The sequence below is a fragment of the Micromesistius poutassou genome, assembly GCF_964030765.1.
Source record: "Micromesistius poutassou genome assembly, chromosome: 8".
Taxonomy (NCBI): domain Eukaryota; kingdom Metazoa; phylum Chordata; class Actinopteri; order Gadiformes; family Gadidae; genus Micromesistius; species Micromesistius poutassou.
The window spans coordinates 20,647,872-20,673,132 of record NC_140278.1 but is presented as its reverse complement, the minus strand read 5'-3'; the positions used below and the strand labels follow the sequence as shown (position 1 = coordinate 20,673,132).

The following is a 25,261-nucleotide window of genomic DNA, read 5'->3' as shown; positions in this document are numbered from 1 at the left end:
CTTTAGTCACGACCCTACGACCCTACAGCACCAGAGGTCAGTGACCTTTAGTCACGACCCTACGTTAGGAGACTACAGCACCAGAGGTCAGCAGCGTTGACCTTTACACACGACCCCAGCAGGTCGGGAGGCCTCCGGCTGCAGGTCGTTAGGAGCAGCGAGGGGACGCCTACAGGGAGAATCGGGGTTTGATCCAACAACCTCTCCACTGTGCCGGGGATTTAGTATCTTGAAAGAATTTGGGTCATTTGGGTTTTAGCTTGTAAACGCCAGCCCCGGCCCGGGTCCAGGTGTTGTGTTTGGGATGCGGCCCTGGAGCCGGAAGGCTCTGGGTTCCATCCCGACGCTCCGTGTCGCGTGGAGGCTTCCCTGGGAAGAGACGCGGAGCTCTGCTCCACGAACGAAAAAGGGGAAGTAGGAGGAGTACGACGGGTGGGGATGTGAACCGATGTGTCCGTCCTGAGTGTCCGTTCTGCTGGGCTCTGACCCCCCTCCCCCCCCCCCCAGGGCGCGTTCCTCTCTGGGGTTCTGCCAGCGAGGACCCGGGCAACGGTGCCGACGACACGGCCGACGAGATCATGGAGCGCATCGTGCGCTCGGCCACCCAGGGGCCCGGCCCGCGGCCGGCCCCCCGCGAGAGGAGGCGGAGCCGGGCCAACCGCAAGTCACGTGAGTTCAGGGCGAACGCAGGGAGTTTATTCGCATACATTTTATTAATTAATTAGTTTAATGAGTTTTGTCCCCCTCTCCTCCTCCTCTCCCCCCTCTCCTCCTCCTCCTTCTCTCCCTCTCCTCCTCCTCTCCCCCTCTCTTCTCCTCCTCCTCCTCTCCCCCCTCTCTCCTCCTCCTCTCCCTCTCCTCCTCCTCTCCCCCCTCTCTCCTCCTCCTCTCCCCCCTCTCTCCTCCTCTCCCCCCCTCTCTCCTCCTCCTCCTTCTCTCCCTCTCTCCTCCTCCTCCTCTCCCCCTCTCTCTCTCCTCCTCTCACCCCTCTCCCCCCTCTCCTCCTCTCTCCTCCTCCTCCTTCTCTCCCCCTCTCTTCCTCTCCCCCCTCTCTCCTCCTCTTCCTTCTCTCCCTCTCCTCCTCTCCCCCTCTCCCCCCTCTCTCCTCCTCCTCTCCCCCCTCTCTCCTCCTCCTCTCACCCCTCTCTCCTCCTCCTCCTCCTCTCCTCCTCCTCCTCTCCCCCCTCTCTCCTCCTCTCACCCCTCTCCTCCTCCTTCTCTCCCTCCTCTCCTTCTCTCCCCCCTCACCTCCTCTCTCCTCCTCCTCCTCCTCCTCTCCTCTCTCCTCCTTCTCTCCCTCTCTCCTCCTCCTCCTCTCACCCCTCTCTCCTCCTCCTCCTCTCTCCTCCTCTCACCCCTCTCTCCTCCTCCTCCCCCCTCTCTCCTCTCTCCTCCTCTCACCCCTCTCTCCTCCTCTCCCTCCTCTCCCCCTCTCTCCTCCTCCTCCTCCTCTCCCCCCTCTCTCCTCCTCCTCCTCCTTCTCTCCCCTCTCTCCTCCTCTCCCCCCTCTCTCCTCCTCCTCTCACCCCTCTCTCCTCCTCTTCCTCCTCCCCCCTCTCTCCTCCTCTCACCCCTCTCTCCTCCTCCTCCTCCTCTCCCCCCTCTCTCCTCCTCCTCCTCTCACCCCTCTCTCCTCCTCTCCCGGCCCTCTCTCCCCCTCCTCCTCCTCTCCCGGCCCTCTCTCCCCCTCCTCCTCTCCCCCCTCACCTCCTCTCCCCCCTCTCTCCTCCTCCTCCTCTCCCCTCTCTCCTCCTCTCCCCCCTCTCTCCTCTCCCCCTCCTCCCCTGTGGTCTCAGTGAGGAGGACCCTGAAGAACGGGCTGACGGCCGAGGAGGCCAACGCCCTCGGCCTATCAGCTGGGGAGGAGATGCAGGTGTGAGGAGCAACGCCTCCTACTGGACGCCGAGGCAGGCAGACGCTCTGATTGGCCCTTACTTGCACTCATAAAACCCACTTCAGTCCACTAGGCACTAAAAGCCCTTCTAAATGATCTGATCTTTAACGATCTGATCTTCATTGATCTGATCTTTAATGATCTCCCCTGTGTGCTGACCGGACAGAGCACATCCACATCGCCCTGGTCCTGGTTCTGTTCGTGTGTCCTGAGAGGCAGACCGATTCTCCTCTGTGATAGAGACGGCGCTCTGAGGAGGAAGAGTTGCACTGGAGGAAGACGCTGGATCGAGGGAGTGTGAGGGATCTGCTGAGATGGCCAAATTTGGACATCCAGTATGAACCAAATTTGGGCATCCAGTATGAACCAAATTTGGGCATACCGTATGAACCAAATATGGGCATACCGTATGAACCAAATATGGGCATACCGTATGAACCAAATATGGGCATACCGTATGAACCAAATATGGGCATACCGTATGAACCGAATATGGGCATACCGTATGAACCAAATATGGGCATACGGTATGAAGCAGCGATAGGACAGCAGCACCATCCTAAGGCATTCCAGGTGTGGTCAACATGTGTTCATGAAGTCCCTGCGAGGAACCCAGACATGTGGACGTCTAGTAAGGTTAAAAATAACTTTAACTTACTAGAAATTATAGTAGTAAGTACAAACAGAAAGCACTAACAATGGCGCACGTTTAAAGTTTAAAAAAAATACATTCAACCATTGTCCCTAATTGAAGCTGTTTTGTTACCATAATATGTCAGAAATCCCGCTTTAAAAAGTAACTTATATAAATGACAGACGGCAGTCTGTATTCCAGTAACGTTTTCCAGTGTGTTATACTGTTATTTAAAACGAGCTACAGATGTAACAGTGCCTTTCAATTACTTTATTTATTGAAACATTTTCAGGGATATGGAATCAAGAAAATGTTAGTAAAGCAAACATGGATGGTGAGCGTGGTCCTCCCGAGCTGGAGTCGACCAATCAGGAGCCCAAATCTATTCACCACAACTTCCTGGATTTAATTCCTGTCCCAGATTAACCAGTTCCCTATAGGTCAATAGATGAACCAGTTCCCTATAGGTCAATAGATGAACCAGTTCCCTATAGGTCAATAGATGAACCAGTTCCCTATAGATCAATAGCTTTAAACTCTGCTGATGTAGGGGTCGGCTCTGCAGATCAGCTCTTTTCAGTTGCCTTACTGTACGGATCATAAGCGTTTCCCTCCACAGTAGATTCATACCTTGTCTCCATAATATACTTTATTACTTTTTTTATGAAACGGATCAACTGTTATCTATCAAAAATCATTGTAGTTATAAAAAGCACACAAGCAAGAGCCGATCATATTTTAAGACACATGAACCAGGGAGGCAAAACTATTACAAATAATAAAATAAACCTGGAATCGCTAAGATTGTGCCGCAAATGTGGCCAGCTCCTTGGCGACGCTGTTTTTACTGTTGCGTGAAGTTCTCATATTGTTACAAACAGGTCACTAATCGATAGGCATTCAGAATGATCCATTGTTTTGATTAAGCAGCAGCACATCTTCGTTTCATAGTTCTTCAGAAATGACTGTAAGATATCGAGCACCTTAAAAGAGATTTTTGTAGCATGGGACCTCTTGTCAGAAGTGTACGACCTTTCTCTCCCATTTTACTAGTAGGGTCGAACGGCAGGACGACAGGACGACAACCATGTAAAGGAATGCTGTAAAATGATGTAAATGTTCCTGTTCATCGTCCACGTGTTGCTCCTTGTGTAGAATAGTGTATCATAGTCAAAAGCAGTATTATTCTAAGAAATGCGTTATTTAAGCTAAACCAAGCGCTGCATGGTTTCTATAAGATGTGTGACCTCCTGCTACGGAAGAGGAGGTCTGATTCTCAGAGGTTTTGTTTTTTTGTCCGTCTCGTTTCTTTGTGTTTAAACTGTGCAAACTTGAAAGTTGACGAATGCAGTGGTCAGACAGTTTATCCTGTGGTATTCTCCGGAAGCCTTTGATTTGCACTGGATGCGGCTCTAGCTCCTAGCGTGTGTGCATCAGCCCTTCCATCGCTGAGCCAGGACGTCACCGGGGGGGGACACGAGGGCTACACAACCCCGGCTCACCTCGCATCCAAAACACAATTGTAACAATTACAATAAAGAGGCTCACCTAAAGACGTGTTTCCATTGCCTTTTCTGCCCATCCTAACAAGACATCTTTAGATGTCTCATAGCACGGTGGCCCTGTTATACAGCGGACCGGTGCCTTTCACTTCCCCCACAACGTGTATGTGCTGGAGGAACCTCGTGTGTGTGCGTGTGTGTGTGTGTGTGTGTGTGTGTGTGTGTGTGACTGCTCAATTAGCGGACGTCTCGATACAAGACGGTTGCAGCTCTGGCTGACCTTTACAGGAAATGCATCAATCCTTCCCCTTTACATTAACCGCCTCAGAGTTGCATTTGGAAAGCGAGACAGACCGCAGTCATCTGGCTCTTTCTTTACCAGCGGTTTGGAAAGATTTCATTTTTCAGGGCAGACAGAAAATGTAACAAAAAAAACAAGTATTCAATAACACATTATTTCAATTAAAAACAGGAGTCCGGGAACAGACAGATCTGCCTTTTGTTTTTATTTTTGAACCCAAACAACCCATGCTGCAAGAAACCGATCTAATGCTTCCGATCGAGCTGATCTTGATGTTTTCCGATCGATCAGATCGATCAAACGTCTGCATGTACAGAAGCCAATGACAATAATCCACTTGATCTGAGCTTCACTGACAGTCAGTCACACAGGAGTATGGTGGTGGCGTGGAGATCTATGGATCTGTAGTTGTGATTCGGGTGTTTGCCTTTTAATAAACAATGCACAAGACAGCAAGATGAAGAAGACATTAATAACTCTGAGGGGAGGGAAATAGAACTCAAGAGCACCAAAAAAAAAAAAAGGGAAAAAGCCAAACAGAAATTGCGATGCTGAACGAGTCTTAGAAAATCCAGTGCAACCTAAGACACATTCTGCGTAATAATAGTTGGAAACTAAACCAGGGAAAATATCAATAATAACAATTTGTATCTCCTGACCACATTATCCAAATCTATTCATATAGAGCATTTTTCCCTGAACAATTTTTGCACAGTACCATAGAATTGTATATAAATTACAAATTGAATTTTCCCTTTCCACCAGACGATGATTTACTTCGTAAAACCCCTGAAGGCGGACTGGAGGGACGCGTGATGCAGGGTTCAGCTTCAACTGCTCAATTCGAAATTTGAGGGAATTTAAATTTTCTTGCATAATTTATGTTTGTCGTCGGGTGAATGGCCTCACCGAATGAGTGAATCTGGAATAGCACCAAGTACAAAACCTGACCATTTTTTTTTTTGGCCAATCATTCGAAAATAGTATGTTTTAAAAATAGCATATAGCAAGTGTGCAGTGCAGTCTATGCATTAACTGCAAAGTGATTAGATTTACAAAAAAGCGCAAAAAAAAAAAAAACAACAACAAAAAGGACCCCAAGTGAATAGAGCGAGCTCCACACTAGCCGGGCCTCGTTTCGTGTGGACTCGAGGTTTACTGCCGCGATCTTACGTGTTTCTCATCTCAGAATCAAATCCACGAGGCGCTATGTTTAGACACAGTACACAGAGTGTTTGGTACAGTAAGGTCAGTACTTTACTGAGATTAGACAGGAAAAATTAACCCCCCCGCCCCGCCCCCGCCCCCCCCCCCTCCCCACTCAAGTTCTGATTTGAATTACAAATTGTGAAAAAGGGGGAAAAAACTACATCTTTATTGCATACCCATGATCTCAACCTTACTTTTAAAAACAGGTTTTGAAGACCATGGAATTAAAAACTGAAGCTTATCATTTGGGGGATTCTAAAAAGCATAGTTATAAAAATGGATACCAACATTTTAGCTCCGGTAAAGGAACTAAAATCTTTTCAATTTTAAAAAAGACATTTTACATCAATTACTTCCGAAATCTTTTTTTTTTTTTTTTTTTCCTCTCTCAATATATAGCACCAGTACTGACGATCCTAATATGAGCAGTACTTTAATGTACGGTACGCTGGTGTTTCCCCACACCAGCTCAGAGATCGTTTGGTCTAGAAAGCTCGTCTGCGAGGGGGCGCTAAAATAGGCCGACCCAGACGGCAGTGAGACAAATTGTTAAATCCACAAAAAAAAAAAGAATAAAAGTGCAGTCCCACTCCAGCTCCACCCCAAAGCCCGTGTGAAGCTCCTCCCTCCTAAGATAACTGGTGGGGCGCTTCAAGCATCTCCATGAGGAACGTGTCGATGGGTGTGTCACCGATCAGCTTGAAGAAGAACAGGTGCTCCAAGCACTTCAAGCCAATAGAACGCAGTGCGGGCAGGCGCAGGAGGAGCTTGGCAAACCTGGGGGGGGGGGGGGGGGGCAGAAGGGCCCGTCGTTTAGTCCCACCACCAAACGAGTCTTTAATTGGTGTGTCTGCGTTTCTGAGTGTACGTGCACGTGTGTCTGTACACACCCATGTACGTATGTGTATGTGTGTATGTATGCATGTGTATGTGTGTGTGTGTGTGTGCGTGCAGCATTTGCAGCCTTTCCCCCTGCAGGGCTGCTGCGTGGTGGCGTTCGGTTCTCACCTTCCCTGCTGTTCCGGGTACTTCTGTTTGCAGTAGGCTTCCAGTGATGCATAGACCTTCTCCCTGAGGAGCTCCACCTCAGCGGTGTTGGACAGCCCTTTAGCATCTGGGGCACAAAGGGGGGAGCAGGTTACCCTCAGCTATGGCACTCAGGGAGACTACTGGACTGAAGGGTTAACCTCTACTGCAGTACAGCCCTCAGAGAGACTACTGACACAAGGGTGGAGCAGGTTCACCTCTACTGCAGCCCTCAGAGAGACTACTGACACAAGGGTGGAGCAGGTTCACCTCTACTGCAGCAGAGAGACTACTGGACTGAAGGGTTAACCTCTACTGCAGTACAGCCCTCAGAGAGACTACTGGACTGAAGGGTTAACCTCTACTGCCGTACAGCCCTCAGAGAGACTACTGGACTGAAGGGTTAACCTCTACTGCAGTACAGCCCTCAGAGAGACTACTGGACTGAAGGGTTAACCTCTACTGCAGTACAGCCCTCAGAGAGACTACTGGACTGCATACTAAATAGTGTGTGACTGCTGTCCAAATGACATAGTTACACGTCTTACTATACCTGGGTTAAAGAGGACGATGGCTCGGAGACAGCCCAGCTCCGTCTTGTCCATTTGCATATCTCTCATTTTGCTGACGAGTTCGGTGAGAACCCTGCACAGTGGAACAGAGCGGTGAGAACAGGGGAGGACGCGGGCTGTGTACCAACAGTGATCCAACACACTTCACATACAGCCGTCCCTCACAGGGCCTTACCGGTCAAATATTGCCCCCACTTCTGCACTCTGAATGCTCTCCCTGCAGGAAATCAAAGTAGTCATTATACAATCTACTGGTCATTATACAGTCAGTCAATGAGATCCACTGGTCACTATACAGTCAGTCAATGAGATCCACTGGTCACTATACAGTATCAATGAGATCCAGTGGTCACTATACAGTCAGTCAATGAGATCCACTGGTCACTATACAGTATCAATGAGATCCACTGGTCATTATACAGTATCAATGAGATCCAGTGGTCATTATACAGTATCAATGAGATCCAGTGGTCACTATACAGTCAGTCAATGAGATCCACTGGTCACTATACAGTATCAATGAGATCCAGTGGTCATTATACAGTCAGTCGATGTGTGTCCTGTACCTGTCGAAGATGGCTGCTACCCCTGCGCTGTGCATGGCGTTGTCCCTGTGCAGCTCAGAGGCCAGCAGGACTCCGTCCTTCAGGGCGATGGAGCGATGGGAGAAGGAGGCGATGAGGAGCTCGTTCCAGCCTAGCAGAACAACACACGGCGGCTTGTGGATCAGGGGCCAGGAGACACAATCATACCTGCTGTGGGCTGTTGGGGCGGTTGTAGGGTGGTGTTGGGTCGTTGGGTGGTGTTGGGGTACTGTTGGGGTACTGTTGGGGGGGTTGTAGGGTGGTGTTGGGTCGTTGGGTGGGGGTGGTAGAGTTGTTGGGGGGTTGTACGGTGGTGTTGGGGTGGTGTTGGGTCGTTAGGTGGTGTTGGGTCGTTAGGTGGTGTTGGGGTGGTGTTAGGGTGGTGTTGGGTCGTTAGGTGGTGTTGGGGTGGTGTTGGGTCGTTAGGTGGCGTTGGGGTGGTGTTGGGGTGGTGTTGGGTCGTTAGGTGGCGTTGGGGTGGTGTTGGGGTGGCGTTGGGGTGGTGTTGGGTCGTTAGGTGGTGTTGGGGTGGTGTTGGGTCGTTAGGTGGCGTTGGGGTGGCGTTGGGGTGGTGTTGGGTCGTTGGGTGGTGTTGGGTCGTTAGGTGGTGTTAGGGTGGTGTTGGGTCGTTAGGTGGTGTTGGGGTGGTGTTAGGGTGGTGTTGGGGTGGTGTTGGGTCGTTGGGTGGTGTTGGGTCGTTAGGTGGTGTTAGGGTGGTGTTGGGTCGTTAGGTGGTGTTGGGTCGTTGGGTGGTGTTGGGTCGTTAGGTGGTGTTAGGGTGGTGTTGGGTCGTTAGGTGGTGTTGGGGTGGTGTTAGGGTGGTGTTGGGGTGGTTTGGGGTGGCGTTGGGTCGTTAGGTGCCGTTGGGGTGGTGTTGGGTCGTTAGGTGGTGTTGGGGTGGTGTTGGGTCGTTAGGTGGTGTTGGGGTGGTGTTGGGTCGTTGGGTGGTGTTGGGTCGTTAGGTGGTGTTAGGGTGGTGTTGGGTCGTTAGGTGGTGTTGGGGTGGTGTTAGGGTGGTGTTGGGGTGGTTTGGGGTGGCGTTGGGTCGTTAGGTGCCGTTGGGGTGGTGTTGGGTCGTTAGGTGGTGTTGGGGTGGTGTTGGGTCGTTAGGTGGTGTTGGGTCGTTAGGTGTTGTTAGGGTTGTAGGGTGGTGTAGGGTGGCGTTGGGGTGGCGTTGGGTCGTTAGGTGGTGTTGGGTCGTTAGGTGGTGTTGGGGTGGTGTAGGGTGGCGTTGGGGTGGTGTAGGGTGGCGTTGGGGTGGTGTAGGGTGGTGTTGGGGTGGTGTAGGGTCGTTAGGTGGTGTTGGGGTGGTGTAGGGTGGCGTTGGGGTGGTGTAGGGTGGTGTTGGGGTGGTGTAGGGGTGGTGTTGGCGTGGTGTTACCTGCGCGCAGCAGGATGACCTGGTCGTCCAGGGGCAGCTCAGAGAAGTGGGGGATCCTCTTGGCCCACTCCACCAGGGCGAACAGCTGCTTGTCCGCCGTCTGGCAGATGTTGGACACGGCGTCGTGGGGCTGCAACGACACGGAGCACAGCCCAGGGTCAAGACCGAGGCCGGGGTGAGGGGGGGGGGGGGGGGGGGAGGGAGGGAGGGAGGGACTCACAGAGCTGGTGGCGGAGCCTCCGTCCGAGTGCAGCTCCGTCCGCTGCTCCACCGCCGTCTCCGCCTCCAGGATCTTCTCCACGGGCATCTCCTCGTTCACCGCCATGCTGCACTCCAGCTCGCCCTCACGCTCGCGGTTCCTCTGGCGCTCCTCCTGGACCGCTGCGCACAGCGGGGGGAGGAGGGGGGGGGGGGGGAGGTCAGAGGTCAGCACTAGGACAGTAGAGGTCAACACTAGGACAGTAGAGGTCAGAGGTCAGCACTAGGACAGTAGAGGTCAACACTAGGACAGTAGAGGTCAGAGGTCAGCACTAGGACAGTAGAGGTCAGAGGTCAGCACTAGGACAGGTCAACACTAGGACAGTAGAGGTCAACACTAAGACAGTAGAGGTCAACACTAGGACAGTAGAGGTCAACACTAGGACAGTAGAGGTCAGCACTAGGACAGTAGAGGTCAGCACTAGGACAGTAGAGGTCAACAGCACTAGGACAGTAGAGGTCAGCACTAGGACAGGTCAACACTAAGAGGTCAACACTAGGACAGTAGAGGTCAGCACTAGGACAGTAGAGGTCAACACTAGGGACAGTAGAGGTCAACACTAGGACAGTAGAGGTCAACACTAGGACAGTAGAGGTCAGCACTAGGACAGTAGAGGTCAACACTAGGGACAGTAGAGGTCAACACTAGGACAGTAGGTCAGCACTAGGACAGGTCAACACTAAGAAGAGGTCAACTAAGAAGAGGTCATTAGGACAGTAGAGGTCAACACTAGGACAGTAGAGGTCAACACTAGGACAGTAGAGGTCAACACTAGGACAGTAGAGGTCACTCAGAGAGGAGAGGTCAACACTAGGGACAGTAGAGGTCAACACTAGGACAGTAGAGGTCAACACTAGGACAAAAGAGGGAAATTTGAAATAGAGTCCAATACATACAGTATAAATATAGAAATCAAATCATGGCCACAAGGAGCAAGGCTATGTGTACACACAACAACAACAACAACAGGTAAATTGGTAATATAACATTTGTAGTATAACCTTCAGCCATACCAAGAGCTTTTCTTAATTCCTTACATTTCTGACGTTCATCTTGGACCACTGCAGGAGGAGTAGAAGAGGAGAAAACAGAGTCGAGGGTTAGCAGAGTAATGAGCCATATTAAGCTCTCCTCACCCAGCCACCAGCTCAGACTCATACCGTCAACAATCACATGAGAGGAAACGTCTATTTGAGACGACCCACGTCTAATAACGCGGGTTTGTGTGTGGGACCAGGACTTCAGGATCCCCAAAGCTGCTTAATTACCAACGGTAATCCAATGTAAAAATATACCCACGCCACGCTGAGCACTGAGGGACAGTCTGTAGCACTACTTCTAGAAGAACACTCCCTTTGGAGTCAAATCAATGATTTATTGGCTATAATAATAACAATTAGGTATCCACAGATACTCTGCGAATACCTGATAAGATTCAAACCCACCTTGCCTCTGAACTGGCAAAATATATCATGTAGTATGTACACAATATCAAATAAATACAATAATATATCAGATAATAATATTACGTAGAGTCTCATTGTGTAGGTAAATATGTAATGTAGTACTTTACAAAATATAAATATATTATAACATAATATACCTTATAGTCTCACTGTGTGTAATCAAATTTGTACTGCAGTGCTGTGCAGTACAAAAGTTTTCTTACTTTACATCAGAGGATACTGCAGTCTGCTCTATGACCAGGCACTTCTGATAGAGTGTGAGGGTCTACGTGCGTGTGCGTGTGCGCGGGCGTGCGTGCGTGCGTGTGCCCCTACCCTCTCTCTTCATGCCCATGGCCAGGCACTTCTGGTAGCGGCAGTACTGGCAGCGGTTCCTCTGCCTCTTGTCCACCAGACACTCCTTGTTGTCCCTGCAGGTGTAGCTCAGGTCCTTCCTCACCGTCCGCTTGAAGAAGCCCTTGCAGCCTTCGCAGCTGTACACGCCGTAGTGCTTCCCTGTGGGGGGGGGGGCATGACGTTCACATACAAGACGTACCAAGTGAATCCTGGTTCCCTGTGATGGAGCTACTGAACAGGGAACCCGGAACAGAGCGCGGGCAGCGTGAGACTTTAGCCTCTGGGTTACAGGCCCGACTCCGTCCCTATACTCGGTGCACCTGGACTCTGCATGGCCACCACATCCCTCTTAACGGCTGATTATGGTCCCACGTTCACGTAACGCAACGGCCACGCAGACGCTTCGACGCAGTCGTGGACCTGTTTTGGTGCTGCGTCGCCTCAGCGTAAGGTTACAATTTTTGGGAGGCGCAATTTTTTGTCAGGCCCTCGCGGTGGACGCAAGGAGGGTCCGCAAGGACGTAAGGGGTCCGTAACCCCCTGGTGTTGCGTGAACGTGGGACCATAATCAGCCCTTTATATACTTATGGTATGTTGTACGTCCTGGCACTTAATGTACGCACTTATTGTATGTTGTACGTCCTGGCACTTAATGTACGCACTTATTGTATGTTGTACGTCCTGGCACTTAATGTACGCACTTATTGTATGTTGTACATCCTGACACTTATTGTATGTTGTTATAGCATGGTGTAGCATCTTAACCTAGCATCTTATCCTAGCTTTCTCTGTTGTGTACGGGGAACGGGTTAACCTGGTGATGGTTAGCGCTCGGCACTTGGTTCTATGAACACCCTCACTGTACCCCACAGCGATAGAGTGTCGTTTCTCTTCTCTTCTGACCAATGTACTTATTGTTAAGTCTCTCTGGATGAAAGCGTCTGCTAAAGGCGCTTGAGGGTTAGACGTGAACGTAGACGTGACGGCGGTGCGCGGGCCGGGGCTCACCGGAGGACCGGTCTCCACAGATGGCACACAGGCGCTTCTGGGACAGCATGATCCCGGGGCTGTGGGCGGACATCGGCCTCAGGCCGAACGGGGGCTTGACGTCGTCCGAGCTGCTGATGGCGTGCATCCCGGACACCGAGGAGTTGATCTGTGCGGACGGAGGGGGGGGGGGGGGGGGGGGGAGGAGGAGGGGGGCGAGACGGTACAGATAACAACTGGTGCTGGGTCTGAGGCTAACACGCTCAGCGCTGACACACCTGGCGGTTAACAGTCTGGGTTTGTGGTTGATTTATTATTATTATTATTAAGATGTACTGGACATGAAACCAGATTACATGTTGAACACTGTGGTGCTGCTGTGTTACTTAGCAACTCACACACGGAGCGCCCGGAAAGACCTCCTGGTAATGGAGTAGTCAGCGGACAATATGAATATGCTGAATTACATTGTATATGCAGAAATATGCTGAATTACATTGGGTGTCGTCAATATTTGGCCTGTTAAGCACTATGAGACCGTAATGGTAATTAAGGGCTATAGAAATACAATCGCTGAATTAAATTTAGAGCGCTGCAATGGGTAATTACGGACACATCATGTCCACAACATAAACAAGAATGTCTGGAACCTCTGTTCGTCCCTAGACCCAGCGGCTGGGGCACCTAAGCATCAGCCTGGCATTTCTATCACGTTTCCCCGCACGAAAGAGGTCGTGTCGGGGGTTAACGACGTGGAACGTACCTGGCTGCTGTTGATAGGTCCAAAGCCCAGTGACGACGTGACGCCCGGAGAGCCCAGCGAGGGGCTGATGACGGAGAAGGGGGAGCCCAGGATGGAGGTGGGGCTGTTGGAGGCGGAGCTGTTGGGCTGCTGTGAGGACATGGCTATCAGACTGCCTAGTGCAGAGAAGAGCGACTAGGGCCCGTCTGAGATCTCAAGGTCTGGGGAGGCAAGAGGAGGACAAGAGGAGAGACATGGAGGGGATGGAGGGGAGAGACATGGAGGATGAGGGGAGACGAGGAGGAGAGACAAGAAGGAGAGAGACATGGAGGGGAAGGAGAGACAAGAGGAGGAGAGACAGAAGAAAGACAAGAGGAGAGAGCATTAGCTTAGCATGTCAAGAGTGTCAACAAACTGTTTACAAATGTTACATTTACCCATATGACATGATTATATATGCTAATTATATGGCATATATAACATTGCATGATATACCAAATATGCATTAACAGGATTTGATCCAGTAAATATTAGGTTTATCAAAGCAACAAAAACACGTACGAGTCTCGTCTTTTTTTCAAACACTGACTCCATTGAAGACACCAACAATTAAGTTTGAGAATTCAAAGTAAAAATTGATAATTTAGACCCTGTAGATAAAATTGTTGCAATAACTAGGGATGAGCACAAGCATTTATGTACTTTGTATGTTGATATCCACCACGCGACTATTGAGACGGCTGACCTAAGCTGATCTCCCAGGTAACGATGTAATCCTGTGTGTACCTCTACTGAGCGTGAGGCTAGGCCGGTCGTCTGCTGGTCTTTAATCCACGCGTTCTACTCACGAGCACAGCTCGTCCAACGGGTCTGGGAGGAGTTCCACTGATCTGTTATGCTTCGTTTTGATCAGATGTGCATTGGTGGGCTATAAAACATGTGGATGTCTTCATGATCACTACAGTAGGCCCGTGTACTGTTGGGAACAGTAAATGGAAGCAAGTTGAGATCTATTATTACTTTAGGGGGAAAAGCAATGGACTCACAATGCCATTTCAGTAATTGTAGCTGCTGTATAATTAGTATTTAAGTCTTAATAAGAGGATGCAAGTGATCCAACACTCCTTTTGGGTGTGGTATTATAATCGACTATATAGGCATTTCCTAAACATGTTGTATTGTGTAGTATGTGTAGTACTTGGCTTTGAACTTGTAGCTGTGACTGTATCTTAAATAACCTATAATGTAGCTCATCTATTTATAACTTTCAATGATAGCCTAGTAGCCTTTGGTAATTTAGAAAAGGCCCCATTAAAGTAATTAATTATGACCAATGTATAATGTTGTTACGGTACGCCTATGATTAAAGTAATGAATTGGACTGGTATTTACTATTTGCAGATACCTACATGTAATGTGGAAAATGTGTAGCGGTGCATCCCTAGTTTAAAATGAACCCATTGTGTTCCAGTTTCCGTGTGTGTTAACGGCAATCCAAATTGTGACTTTTTAGGCCATAATTGTTCATATTGTACATATTGTTCAATACCTCAGGATGTGTTTGGAGGGTAATAAAAGGTCTTGTGTAACCCATCGGGTAGATCATACAGAGCGATACATCTGAGTCACACTGTTGTGAAGGTACAGGGTCGACCAGAGGACAGATCATTTCCTAGAAGATGTACAGATGCCTTTACAGATGACATTACAAACATCCTGCAAATCATTAGTGTAACGTTGCGTGTCCGTCCAGTAGGCCTGGCGGCCAGATCGCAGCTCTATGTTAAAGCCGCACGCAGAATGTGCATTGTAAATGCTTCAATACACGATATGATAATGTAATATATACAATGTATACAATGATGTGCAGCCAACATGATTTCACACTGTCAAGAGTGACATCTCAGTCTGATTGGTGTGCTTCAGCCCAGTGCCCCCTATTAACTGACACATTGATCACCTCCTCCTCATCCTCATCCTCTACACCGCCTCCTCCTCCTCTACATCTCCTCCTCTACACCTCCTTCTCCTCTACACCACCTTCTCGTTTACACTACATTTACACCACCTCCTCCTTTGCCCCTCTTCTACACCACCTTTTCCTCCTTTACCCCACCTCCTCCTCCTTTACACCACCTGATTTACAACACCCCTTTGCACCTCCTTTACGCCACCTCCTCCTCTACACCACCTTCTCCTTTACACAACACACGGGGACCATCCAGATGAACCGTATGGTCAATTGAACGCGATCAGCTCCCACGGAGGCTCTGATGCGAACCGCTTCTGGTTTAATGCGAGCTGGCAGATCTGAGGACGGAGGAATCCGATCTGGTGTCGGGGCCAAACTTCCTCCTGCGGTCCGATATCTATAATCTATAATCCCCCGTGGTCCCGAACAGCTGACCCGACGGAGCGGAGGAGTCCGCGAACGTCCATGTTTGATATCGGTTCATATTGCCCCAATGTCGACGTGCGACACGGTTTAGCATATGGTCCGCGAACATGAATCCATCCTGTGATACATTCATGTGTTCATAACACACACACACACGAGCATCATCCCTTCACAGGGGCCCCGCGGGTGGACCCCATCTACACCCCTCTAACATGCATCCAACACTACATTACTCGCGGATATGTGTTCGCTGGTTTAGCTGATAACGCTATAAGCAGCGGGCTAACGCTATTAGCAATAAGCTAATGCTATTAGCACCGAGCTACCACTCACTCAGAGGAGATCTGCGGGATTAGCATCCCGGGCTGAGCGTTACTCGATGTCGCCGTAGCAGTGGACCGGTTCGGAACACGAATCCGGCCCTCGGTGTTTTCAAAACGAACTTGCCTTTCAGGAATCCCGAACGCCGGGGGTGGGGGGGGGTGGGTCGACGGTCTCAACTTCGGACAATTCCGAACATTGTCCCGGAGCTAACCCGCTAGCTAACGCGCTGCTAGCTGAACCGAGCGCTCCTCCGCTCGCTCCGTCCTGCTAACGGCGGCGTTAGCTTAGCACTAGCCGACGGATAGCGCGATGGTTTAAAAAATGCGTGCGGCTTACCCGGTTAACGTTCAACACATCGCGGGAACCGCACTGCGGATCATCGTGTATTTTTCTGGTGGTCCGGAGACTGTGGCCGCGGAGCGGGAGCCAAGGGCCGATACTCAAATCCCGGCTCACTTCAACTTGACGCTGTTGTTGTTGACACACTGAAAGGCGGCCATGTTGGCTCTCCGCCAGTGTCCTAGAGCCAACATGTCTCCCGGGACTGTCACTGCCCCGTCCGGCTCCGGTCCGGAGTGCGCATGCGCAGCCCCATGCAATCGGATACATCCCATCCGCCCCTGATACATGCGAATGTATATAATGATATTGTATTATGAATCAATTAATTTAGATTTTTTTCGTAATCGAACATTGCCTTGTCACCAGAACCATATTATATAATTCATCATTCATCATTATATCATTATTATATATATATAATTAATTAATTATTAATTATATTTTACCAATTAATATTATATTTGAGTTGCTGCCGACAAAGTAAACCGATGTACAGTAAAAATGTAAAAATGCATTAATATTGTTCTGCTCTTGGTTAGGCCTACATGAACAATAAAGGAGAATGTGGAAACTTCTGTATCAATGGTGTCTCTCCACCCCTGCACTAGTAGTGGGAGTGTGTGTGTGTGTGTGTGTGTGTGTGTGTGTGTGTGTGTGTGTGTGTGTGTGTGTGTGTGTGCGTGCGTGCGTGCGTGCGTGCGTGCGTGCGTGCGTGCGTGCGTGCGTGCGTGCGTGCGTGCGTGCGTGCGTGCGTGTGTGTGGGGGGTCTTATCTGGTCACAGAGTTCTGCTTGCAGTGGTCCATACCGTTAGTTACCATAGTTACAATTAAAAAAAGACTCTAAGCTATAATTAAAATGTAAGCAAAATATGCATTTAGCTTTTGACTGTTTTCCATTTGTTTTATGGGGCAATGTACCTTGCTCCAATTATTTTATGGAGGAAATATGTTAAGTAAATGACAGTGAAGTAAAGTGAAGTAAAGCAATAATTGTATGGCCCTATGGATTTTCTTTCCAATTAAACACTGTCAGCAATAAACGAATGGCCCATAGCCATGCTTATTTTTCAGATAATTCCTATAAGCCTAAGAAGCCTACATAATGTAATATAATTATGAATACAAGATGTATTTTATTCTTTACCGTTATATTATGAATATGTTTGGTATTACAAATCTTGACACCTCTGATCTTTTCACTCTCGTTGTGTTTTCCTCGGGGTCTCAGAGGCGGCTGACGATGCTGTGTGTGTGTGTGTCTGTGTTGTGCTACGCTACGTGTTGATCAGCCAACGCTGGGACACACCGGCTCTGCATCTGAAAAGCAGACGTCGCCGTTTCATTCAATTTCAGTACTGACTGCCCATACTCCTGGCAATCCTAAAGTGTCTTCAAAGAGGGCAATCTAAAACAAAGACCAGCAGCCGACAAAAACAACGACAACTCAGACCATCCGGCGTGGTCGTTCATATGCTGAACCAAACAGGGATACCTGTAGGGGTATTGTAGGGCAATGCCAATGGACATATACATTGACCTTTGTCGAATTCATCTGCAATCAAGGATGAAGGTATTAAAGTAAATCATTTTGGGGTTGGGGTTAGTGTGGCAGTGCGGTCCCCCCCCCCCCCCCCCACCATGGTGGTCACTCACCCCACTGGGGTTAGTGTGGAGCCCCCACCACACTGGGGTTAGTGTGGTGTACGGAGGGGAACTATTCAAATACAAAGGGTTATGCAATTACAAATAGTTGCACACATAGAGGTATTCACCATAAAACTAAATAAACACATACACTCAATCACTGCATAATAACAAGACCAAATGCGTGTGGTTATACAGTATATATTTAAATATATCCCTTTCACTGAATGAAGGGGCCCCCCCCCCCGGACCCGCCCCCCGCCCAGTCGAGCAGGCTGGTGTGGGTCACATGGTTGGTCACATGGTCGGTCACCATGCCAGATGGTGAGGCTTCTGAATTTGTTTTGTTTTGTTGCTTTCTCTCAACAGTCTGCTGCAATTTCAGATTATGCACTGATACAAAATGTGATGCATGTGATTACGCTGCCTGGGTTAAGGTGGCCCGGGTTAAGGCAGGGACATTTACCTTCTAGGACAGACATATTTGGGGTTTCCTTGACCTCTCGGCTCAGTGTACGGCTCTCAATCTTTCCTCTTCATGGAGGAAAGTCATTGACAAAAAACGCATTAAAAAAAACAGCTGTGTGTGGGCAACAATGGGCATTGTAACAGACCTGTAGGCAAAACTATGTGGGCTCTCTGTATTTGGTCACATTTACTACAAACTACAACAGAGTAAATCCAAATAATAACTAAAACTAAGAACTAAAAACTGATAAACACACTTTCTGAATGCCTTCAACTGTTACAAACCATGTCTCTCGTCGCCCTAGCCTTTAGTTTCCTGGTATAATCAATAGACTCAATAGTGACGCATTCCCCAGTGAATAACTATTATCTTTGACATGGCACACTGTTAGCACATGGGATTACAAACCGGTGAGTAATTAGTGTGTGTTGTGTGTGTGTGTGCGTGGGTGCATTGTTGAGTGAAAGGATCTTGCAAAACTTCTTGGCCACTGAAGTCGGCCTTTATTTGTGCAAACAGGTGAGGTGACATTCTCAGACCAGTCTCTTTCCTCAGCGCTTGTTTCCTCGGTCTCACACAGGATCTAACCACAGAACAACACATTCGATAGTCCAGGCTGTTGCTGGTTAGTTATTGTCTGTTTTGTTCTTTAATGGTTTGACCATAAACGGCTGACGTTCATCATCATGAAAGGACTTATAACGGCGGGTCTGGTGTTTATCTTCGGTTCGTGTTTCTCTATTCTAATGTCTAATCCATTTTCTGTAAAAAGTCATTTTCATGACTTCTCATTTTAACATATCTATTGTCATATAATGTCATGTGTAATAACTGTGATTTCTTAAATGTACTCCATGTAATTGATATGTCTTTTATTGTACATTCACAGGTTTTTGTTCCTTCAAAATCAGCTGTGCAGAATTTCACTTTGTCAATATCTTTATGAACTATACGAGTGCACAGAGTTTTTGTCGAGAGGAGTTCACTGATTTGGCGACCGTCGGAAACTCTTCAGACGTGCTGAGTTTGGCGGCCGCAGTTCCAGATGATATCATCAGAACCTGGATCGGACTGCGGCTTGCAGACACAGCCACATGGTACTGGGCAAGGCCTGAACAGAAGCTGGTCTTCTTGAACTGGGAGGAAGGAGAGCCCAATGGTACGACCCCAGAGAGCTGTGGAGCGATGAACTCAGACGGACGTTGGTTTGAGAGTGGATGCGACACTAGAAGAGGCTTTGTTTGTGAAGGTAAGTCACCTCCTGCTCCGCCAATATGACCGTGTATGTAAACAGGCAATTTAGCACCTGCATATTAATAATAACACTGTAACATTTATGTCTGTAGGTAACGACACGCACGGCCCAGTATTCGTGTCCGATAAGAAGCCGTGGCGTCGGTCTCAGGACCACTGCAGGGGGCTGTCCAGCGAGCTGGTCGGCATCCAGTCCGCGGCGGAGAACAGCGCCGTGCGGGCAGGCCTCACGGGGGCCTCGGCGTGGATCGGACTCTTCAAAGACCCCTGGAGGTGGTCCGACGGAGACGGCTCCTCCTTCCGTCTCTGGAACACCAACCAACCCAACAACATAGACCAGGACTGTGTGGTGGCTGTTTGGAGGAACAGTGGGAAATGGAATAACCTTCGATGTCACGTCAATCGCAAGTTTGTTTGTCAGGGGGGTGAGTGGACGACGGACGGATTAGAATAAAGAATACGCTACGCATTTATGGAGATCGTTTAAGATTAATTGAAAATTCATTGACATTTAAAGGAACACCGTTGTCTTCTCAATGTCTTGCATCTTCATCCTCCCACAGCAAGGAAAATAAGCCCCAGTCCTTCACCAGTCACCCAACAGACTGCTGTTACACCTGGAGACATCCTCTCATCAGCAGTCACCCAACAGACTGCTGTTACACCGGGAGACATCCTCTCATCACCAGTCACCCAACAGACTGCTGTTACACCGGGAGACATCCTCTCATCACCAGTCACCCAACAGACTGCTGTTACACCGGGAGACATCCTCTCATCACCAGTCACCCAACAGACCCTCTCATCAGCAGTCAGCCAACAGACTGCTGTTACACCGGGAGACATCCTCTCATCACCAGTCACCCAACAGACTGCTGTTACACCGGGAGACATCCTCTCATCACCAGTCACCCAACAGACCCTCTCATCAGCAGTCAGCCAACAGACTGCTGTTACACCTGGAGACATCCTCTCATCAGCAGTCAGCCAACAGACCCTCTCATCAGCAGTCAGCCAACAGACCCTCTCATCACCAGTCACCCAACAGACCCTCTCATCAGCAGTCAGCCAACAGACTGTTACAGCCGGTCAGACCCTCTCTTCACCAGTCACCCAACAGACTGTTACAGCCGGGCACATCTTCTCATCACCAGTCACCCAAAGCACAACTACCCAGACTGTTTTCCCACCCAGCCCCGTGTCGGCCTCTACTGCCACCACACACACCGCAGCACCGGCCGGTAAGCAGTCGACCGACTTATTCACAGAACAGAACGTCCACCTGAGCAGTTTCAATTCTTCAGTGTAGAATTCACTGCATTGAACACGTTATCAGACCTCACCTCGAGTCAGCCACCTTTGTCCCTGAAACTCAAGAGCAACCTCCTCTCACAACACCGGCACACATGAGTACAGATAACACCGCGGTATCATCGCCTTACACCACTGCTAGACACCACTTTTACTTAGTAAGAGTACTGAGTAATATGTAACATTACTATTACACTATTACTGTTTATAGTCGAGGTTTATCAGGCGGGCCTATTGCTCAGCCTTTCTTTATCCATACAAAACATTTCACAATCCACATCTTTCATCAATTATTCATGAACAATTAAAACATCAATTAATACATTTGTTCTGTTCCCCCCCCCCCCCCCCCCTTCAAGGAAATTTGATTTTAATTCAGAAGAACATGTCGTGGATGGAGGCGAGCAGCTACTGCAGGAACCACCACAGGGCCCTGGTGTCAGTCCACAGCCAGGAGCTCCAGGACCGCGTGGGACGGGCCGCAGAGAACGCCACCTCGCCCCACGTCTGGCTCGGGCTTCGCCACGCCTTCGACCTCTGGTTCTGGATCAGGTGGGGCGCGGGCTGTTATCAGAACTGGGCCCCGGGCCACGGGGCCGAGAGGCCGTATGACTGCGGCATGGCAGGTGCCCTAGAGGCCACTAGGGGGCAGCAGTGGGTGGCCTTACCCGACACGGAAGAACTCAACTTCATCTGCTTTACGTGTGCTGAGGCAGACCTGAGCTGATATTCATTTACTTGTGTATGTCGTATCTATGTGTAAATAATAATAATAAAAAAAAGTATATTCCCAAAAGTGTTAAACTCAATTGGATCAGGTCTTCACAAGACCTCCACATAGAGGTGTTTTTTTTAAATTGTTTTTGTGGTTTGATTTGAAATAAATGCATTCAAGTTCCCCGCAGCATCTCATGGTGGTTCTTCTCCTCCTCGTATGGAGGAGCCACACATACGGCCGCGGCTTCTTTTGTTCCCCTGGATTCCATTGAATATGAAACCGTTTTGGAGCGGGGGCGTTCCCCCCACAGTCACGGGCAGCAGGAGTGATGTGAGAACATTGATCCACTCTTTGCCTTTCACTTGGGGGTGAACATTTGCATATTGACCCCCTAAGTTGGACCCTGAGAATCTTTTTGAGACCACCAGGATATGCCCCGTGACTTGACCTTCAGCGGCAGCATGTGGCCTCGCCCCCGGCCCGCTCTCTCTCTCCTCCTCCTCCGTCTCCACATCAGAGGAGAAGAGACGTTATGCGCTGAGCGCCATTCAGCCAATTGTTACGTTTGGTGGGGATTTCTTCTACTATTACTGTTTTTTTTAATTATACTACTGCTGTTGTTGTTGTTGTTGTTTTTCCCGCAAACTCATCCATGAAAATGTGCTAAATATTGTCCTGTGAAAGGATGAACAGATCAGAGTAGGGTTTTAATAACGGAAGCACTTTTTAATATTCCATCGTTCCATTCAAACTAAACCAATTATTTCAATTGACAGCAGTTTCATTGCTCCTTCATTTTTACTCAAATATTGGATCGTCTTTAATGAAAGGTTTTTGGTAGAAAAAAAAAATAGTATGTTAAAAAAAAAAAAAGTCTCTAAATCCATGCAGGCCCAACGCCGCCCCAGCGAGCCCGACGTTCCAGCGCTGCGCTGTGAGGCGTGTCCACCAGCATGGACCATTAGACATGTTTCATAGCTTAGTGATGGCTTCCCCTGAAAGCATCGGTCAGTTCAATGTTAATGTCCCCCTCTGCTGGCCCCTCCCCCTTTTCTCACCGTCCTCCGCTCTTGTGTGTGCTGTCCAGCTGCCTCCGACCTCTGACCTCTGTCCCCTTACTCCTGACCCCTGGGTACATTCCCACGCCACACCCTTTTGTGGCCCGCTCTCCATAGCAACACGGTGGTCACTCCCCGTGCAGATCCCCTGAGATTAGGACTTTATTCAGCTCCAGTGGGATGGGTGTAATGCGCTCTAATTTGGCCTAATCCCAAATCAGATGTGGTTCTCTTTACAGTACGGAGCTCAGATTAGCAGCCTGATAATAATATAGTCTGATTAATTATTGTCAGGTATTAAACATGATTCAATATTTACAACCAACAAACTAAAGAGATAAGCAGCAGCAGCGATGATAAAACAGCGTGAGGCGTGAAGCTGCATGTGTGCTCACGTCTGGCCCGAGAGACGTCCTTGAGAATTAGAATCTCATTTTCTCGTTATGCATTCACTCCTAAATTAAAATTCTTTATACTTTTTTTTTTTCAGACTGCAGATGTTTTATTTTTTTTTTAATCCAACCAATCCAAACAAATATTAAATACAACACAAGTAGACCCATGATTAAGGTGTATTTTCGTCCTTAAAATCCTTAATACAATACGATGGAATCCCATATCAGTTCACCTGCCATGCCCCTCTGTGAGTAAGGCCCCACCCACGGGCGTCACGCCCCCCACCCCCCGCCACCCCCCCCCCACCACCCCCACCCTCTGTCACTCTCACACTTAATTGCAGCAAAGCAGATTTTCTCCATTGAAGCGGTGTTTCTTAGGTTACCCCAGTCCTGCATGAAATGAGATGGACAGAGGGAAGGAGGGACACACACGCAGAGACGGGCACTCAGCAACCAGCATCAGACGCAGGAGGACGTCCAACACTGGATCTAAACAACTCGAGTCTTAGCATTTCTTAACCCAGGGTTTGGAAATTAATAATGATTTATAGATAGATCAACCTGTTTTTTTTTTTTTAAATGAAAACCCCTTTGGGATTATCAACCTTTTTAACTTTCTGCAACTTCGGTAAGAATATTTTTTATTTTAAAGTATGTTTTTGGTAAGTATGGTCTTGGTATGCTTTTGTATTGTATGGTTTTGGTAAGACATTTTTAAGGTTTTTTGATGTGCATTTATTGCTCAAATAATATTTGTTTAACAAAACTAAGATAATTTTCTTACAAAATAAATAGAACATATTTAATCTTAAGTGTGCATTTTGTGTATTGTACTGCTTTTGTACTGCTTTAACATAATTATTATTGCATTGATTTTCATTCATCTAGAATTTTGCAATGAAACAAACGTATGCATCTGCTTTGCCAAAAGCTAGATAGATACGTACCCTGTGTAATTGTGTTAAATATGGTGCATAACTTGACGTGTCTTTGGTTTCCTCTTCAGGCTCTCTGTCCAGCGGACTCTCCTCACTTGGGTGGAACTCAGAGTCTAGAGTTGATTGTCCAAACGCAATTCTTGTATCTCCAAAACCAGGAGTTGTGCATGGACATCTACCTCTCGGCTGCTGCTAAACAGATCCAGAGGAATCCGATTCATGGGATGGATTTCATCGAAAAAACATAAAGTGATGGGATTTCTGATAGACTTAACTCAAGACATCTAGTCTCCATCACTAGGTTACATCAACTCAGTGTCTCCATCACTAGGTCTTCATCACTAGGTTACATTTTAGATATAAGAAGATACATTTGATTCAATGGTTTAATTAAGTGAATAATACAAATATAAGCATCATATTGGGTTATATATTTGATTTACTTAAAAACTTTTTTTATTCATGTCCCTCAATGTGTTTTTCAGTGTATTTCTCTCTGAAAACCGGTATGAGCAACCATCCATAAGCAATCATGTTCTTCCCTGAAGCTTTTTTATGCCATTCTTTTTTTTTTGCAATTAAAGGTTGTATAACTCTGCTCATCAAAGTGTATCATTTTTCTTAATTTATTTAATTGTTAAACAACTTTACAATATGGACTGTTTTATGTGTGAGTAAACAGCAGTAGTAACAATCTCATGCCTTTCCCCAAAATACTCAAATATCAGTAAATTACTCAATATAATGAGTGGAACGCAGAATGTCATACCAAGAAAGCAGCTTGTGGAGAAAAGCAACAGATTGCAGCTGCAGGTGGATAGGTTCTAAAGGAGTTATGTCGCCCCCCAGCGGTGGTTAGCATTCAAAGCCCAGTGGGAAATATGCTTAGACTGGGTAGCCCCGCCATTCTGCCGGCGATTTGAGTTCGCCCTGCAGAAGGTGTAGGCCTACAACGTGCGATCTACGATTGAGCTTGGCCTGGCAATAGCCAGGCTAAAAAATGCTCGTAGTTGTCAGTAGTTATTTTTTATTTTTGGACATTTTGATTGTGATAACGGATAACGGACTTTCATAAGTTTTTTACTTTCATAAAATTCAATTCAATTCAATTTAAATTAGTGTATAAGGATAATCCCACGAGAATATGGATCGTTGGGTAATGTTACCTTAATTAGCCCTCTATATCCAGACATTTATACATCGACGCCTGGATCGTACGTCGATGTCGACGCCATATTGGAGCGGTCAAGACGGACATGTAAACAAATGCAAGTTCTATAGGGAGCTGCGGTCTTTATGGATAAAGAGCACCATAACGTTTACATTTCTCATCAGATTGGATCAAGTTTTTTTAATATTAATATCAACGTTAATATTTTTATATATTGTGTATGTATATATATATATATTCCTCCATAGGACATAAAGCCTTGAATCAAAACAACTCATTTAATTTGGTCGGGAAAAGTACACGTTACAGTGCTATTTATTCAGAAAAAGGCAGCACCCTGTTT

General features: G+C 48.0%; 3 protein-coding genes across 3 annotated transcripts in view; 2 read left to right on the top strand and 1 right to left on the bottom strand.

Moving 5' to 3' along the window:
* Positions 1 to 4,062, top strand: part of LOC311351016 (FH1/FH2 domain-containing protein 3-like) — a 47,981-nt gene extending 43,919 nt beyond the window's left edge. Inside the window, 2 exon segments of the mRNA XM_084471099.1 lie at positions 508 to 669; positions 1,797 to 4,062. Coding sequence (XP_084327225.1) covers positions 508 to 669; positions 1,797 to 1,879 — 245 coding nt within the window. The 3' untranslated portion in view covers positions 1,880 to 4,062.
* Positions 4,063 to 4,511: 449 nt separating this feature from the next.
* On the bottom strand, positions 4,512 to 16,132 carry LOC311351244 (retinoic acid receptor RXR-beta-A-like). Its single transcript, XM_084471348.1, has 12 exons — positions 15,952 to 16,132; positions 12,915 to 13,114; positions 12,173 to 12,320; positions 11,144 to 11,323; positions 10,400 to 10,423; positions 9,324 to 9,484; positions 9,104 to 9,233; positions 7,705 to 7,834; positions 7,314 to 7,355; positions 7,120 to 7,211; positions 6,549 to 6,654; positions 4,512 to 6,317 (listed from the first exon to the last, which is right to left on the bottom strand). The coding sequence occupies exons 2-12, from the start codon at positions 13,053 to 13,055 to the stop codon at positions 6,170 to 6,172; spliced, it is 1,302 nt and encodes a 433-aa protein (XP_084327474.1). The 5' UTR covers positions 13,056 to 13,114; positions 15,952 to 16,132; the 3' UTR covers positions 4,512 to 6,169.
* A 1,783-nt stretch (positions 16,133 to 17,915) lies between these two features.
* Positions 17,916 to 21,362, top strand: LOC311351015 (E-selectin-like; the record flags this gene model as incomplete). Its single annotated transcript, XM_084471098.1, has 3 exons — positions 17,916 to 17,925; positions 19,417 to 19,692; positions 20,995 to 21,362. 3 exons carry the CDS (start codon positions 17,916 to 17,918, stop codon positions 21,360 to 21,362), a joined length of 654 nt encoding a protein of 217 aa, XP_084327224.1.
* Positions 21,363 to 25,261: the final 3,899 nt, after the last annotated feature.

Bases quoted from the DNA above. Each gene is read 5' to 3' on its own strand.
- LOC311351244 (XM_084471348.1), bottom strand. From the start codon at position 13,055: ATGTCCTCACAGCAGCCCAACAGCTCCGCCTCCAACAGCCCCACCTCC. The intron at 10,424-11,143 runs GTAGGGGCACAC...CTCCTCCTGCAG, and splicing joins CATGGGCATGAAGAGAGAGG to TGGTCCAAGATGAACGTCAG. The intron at 7,835-9,103 runs GTAACACCACGC...TTGTTCTGCTAG, and splicing joins GGTCATCCTGCTGCGCGCAG to GCTGGAACGAGCTCCTCATC.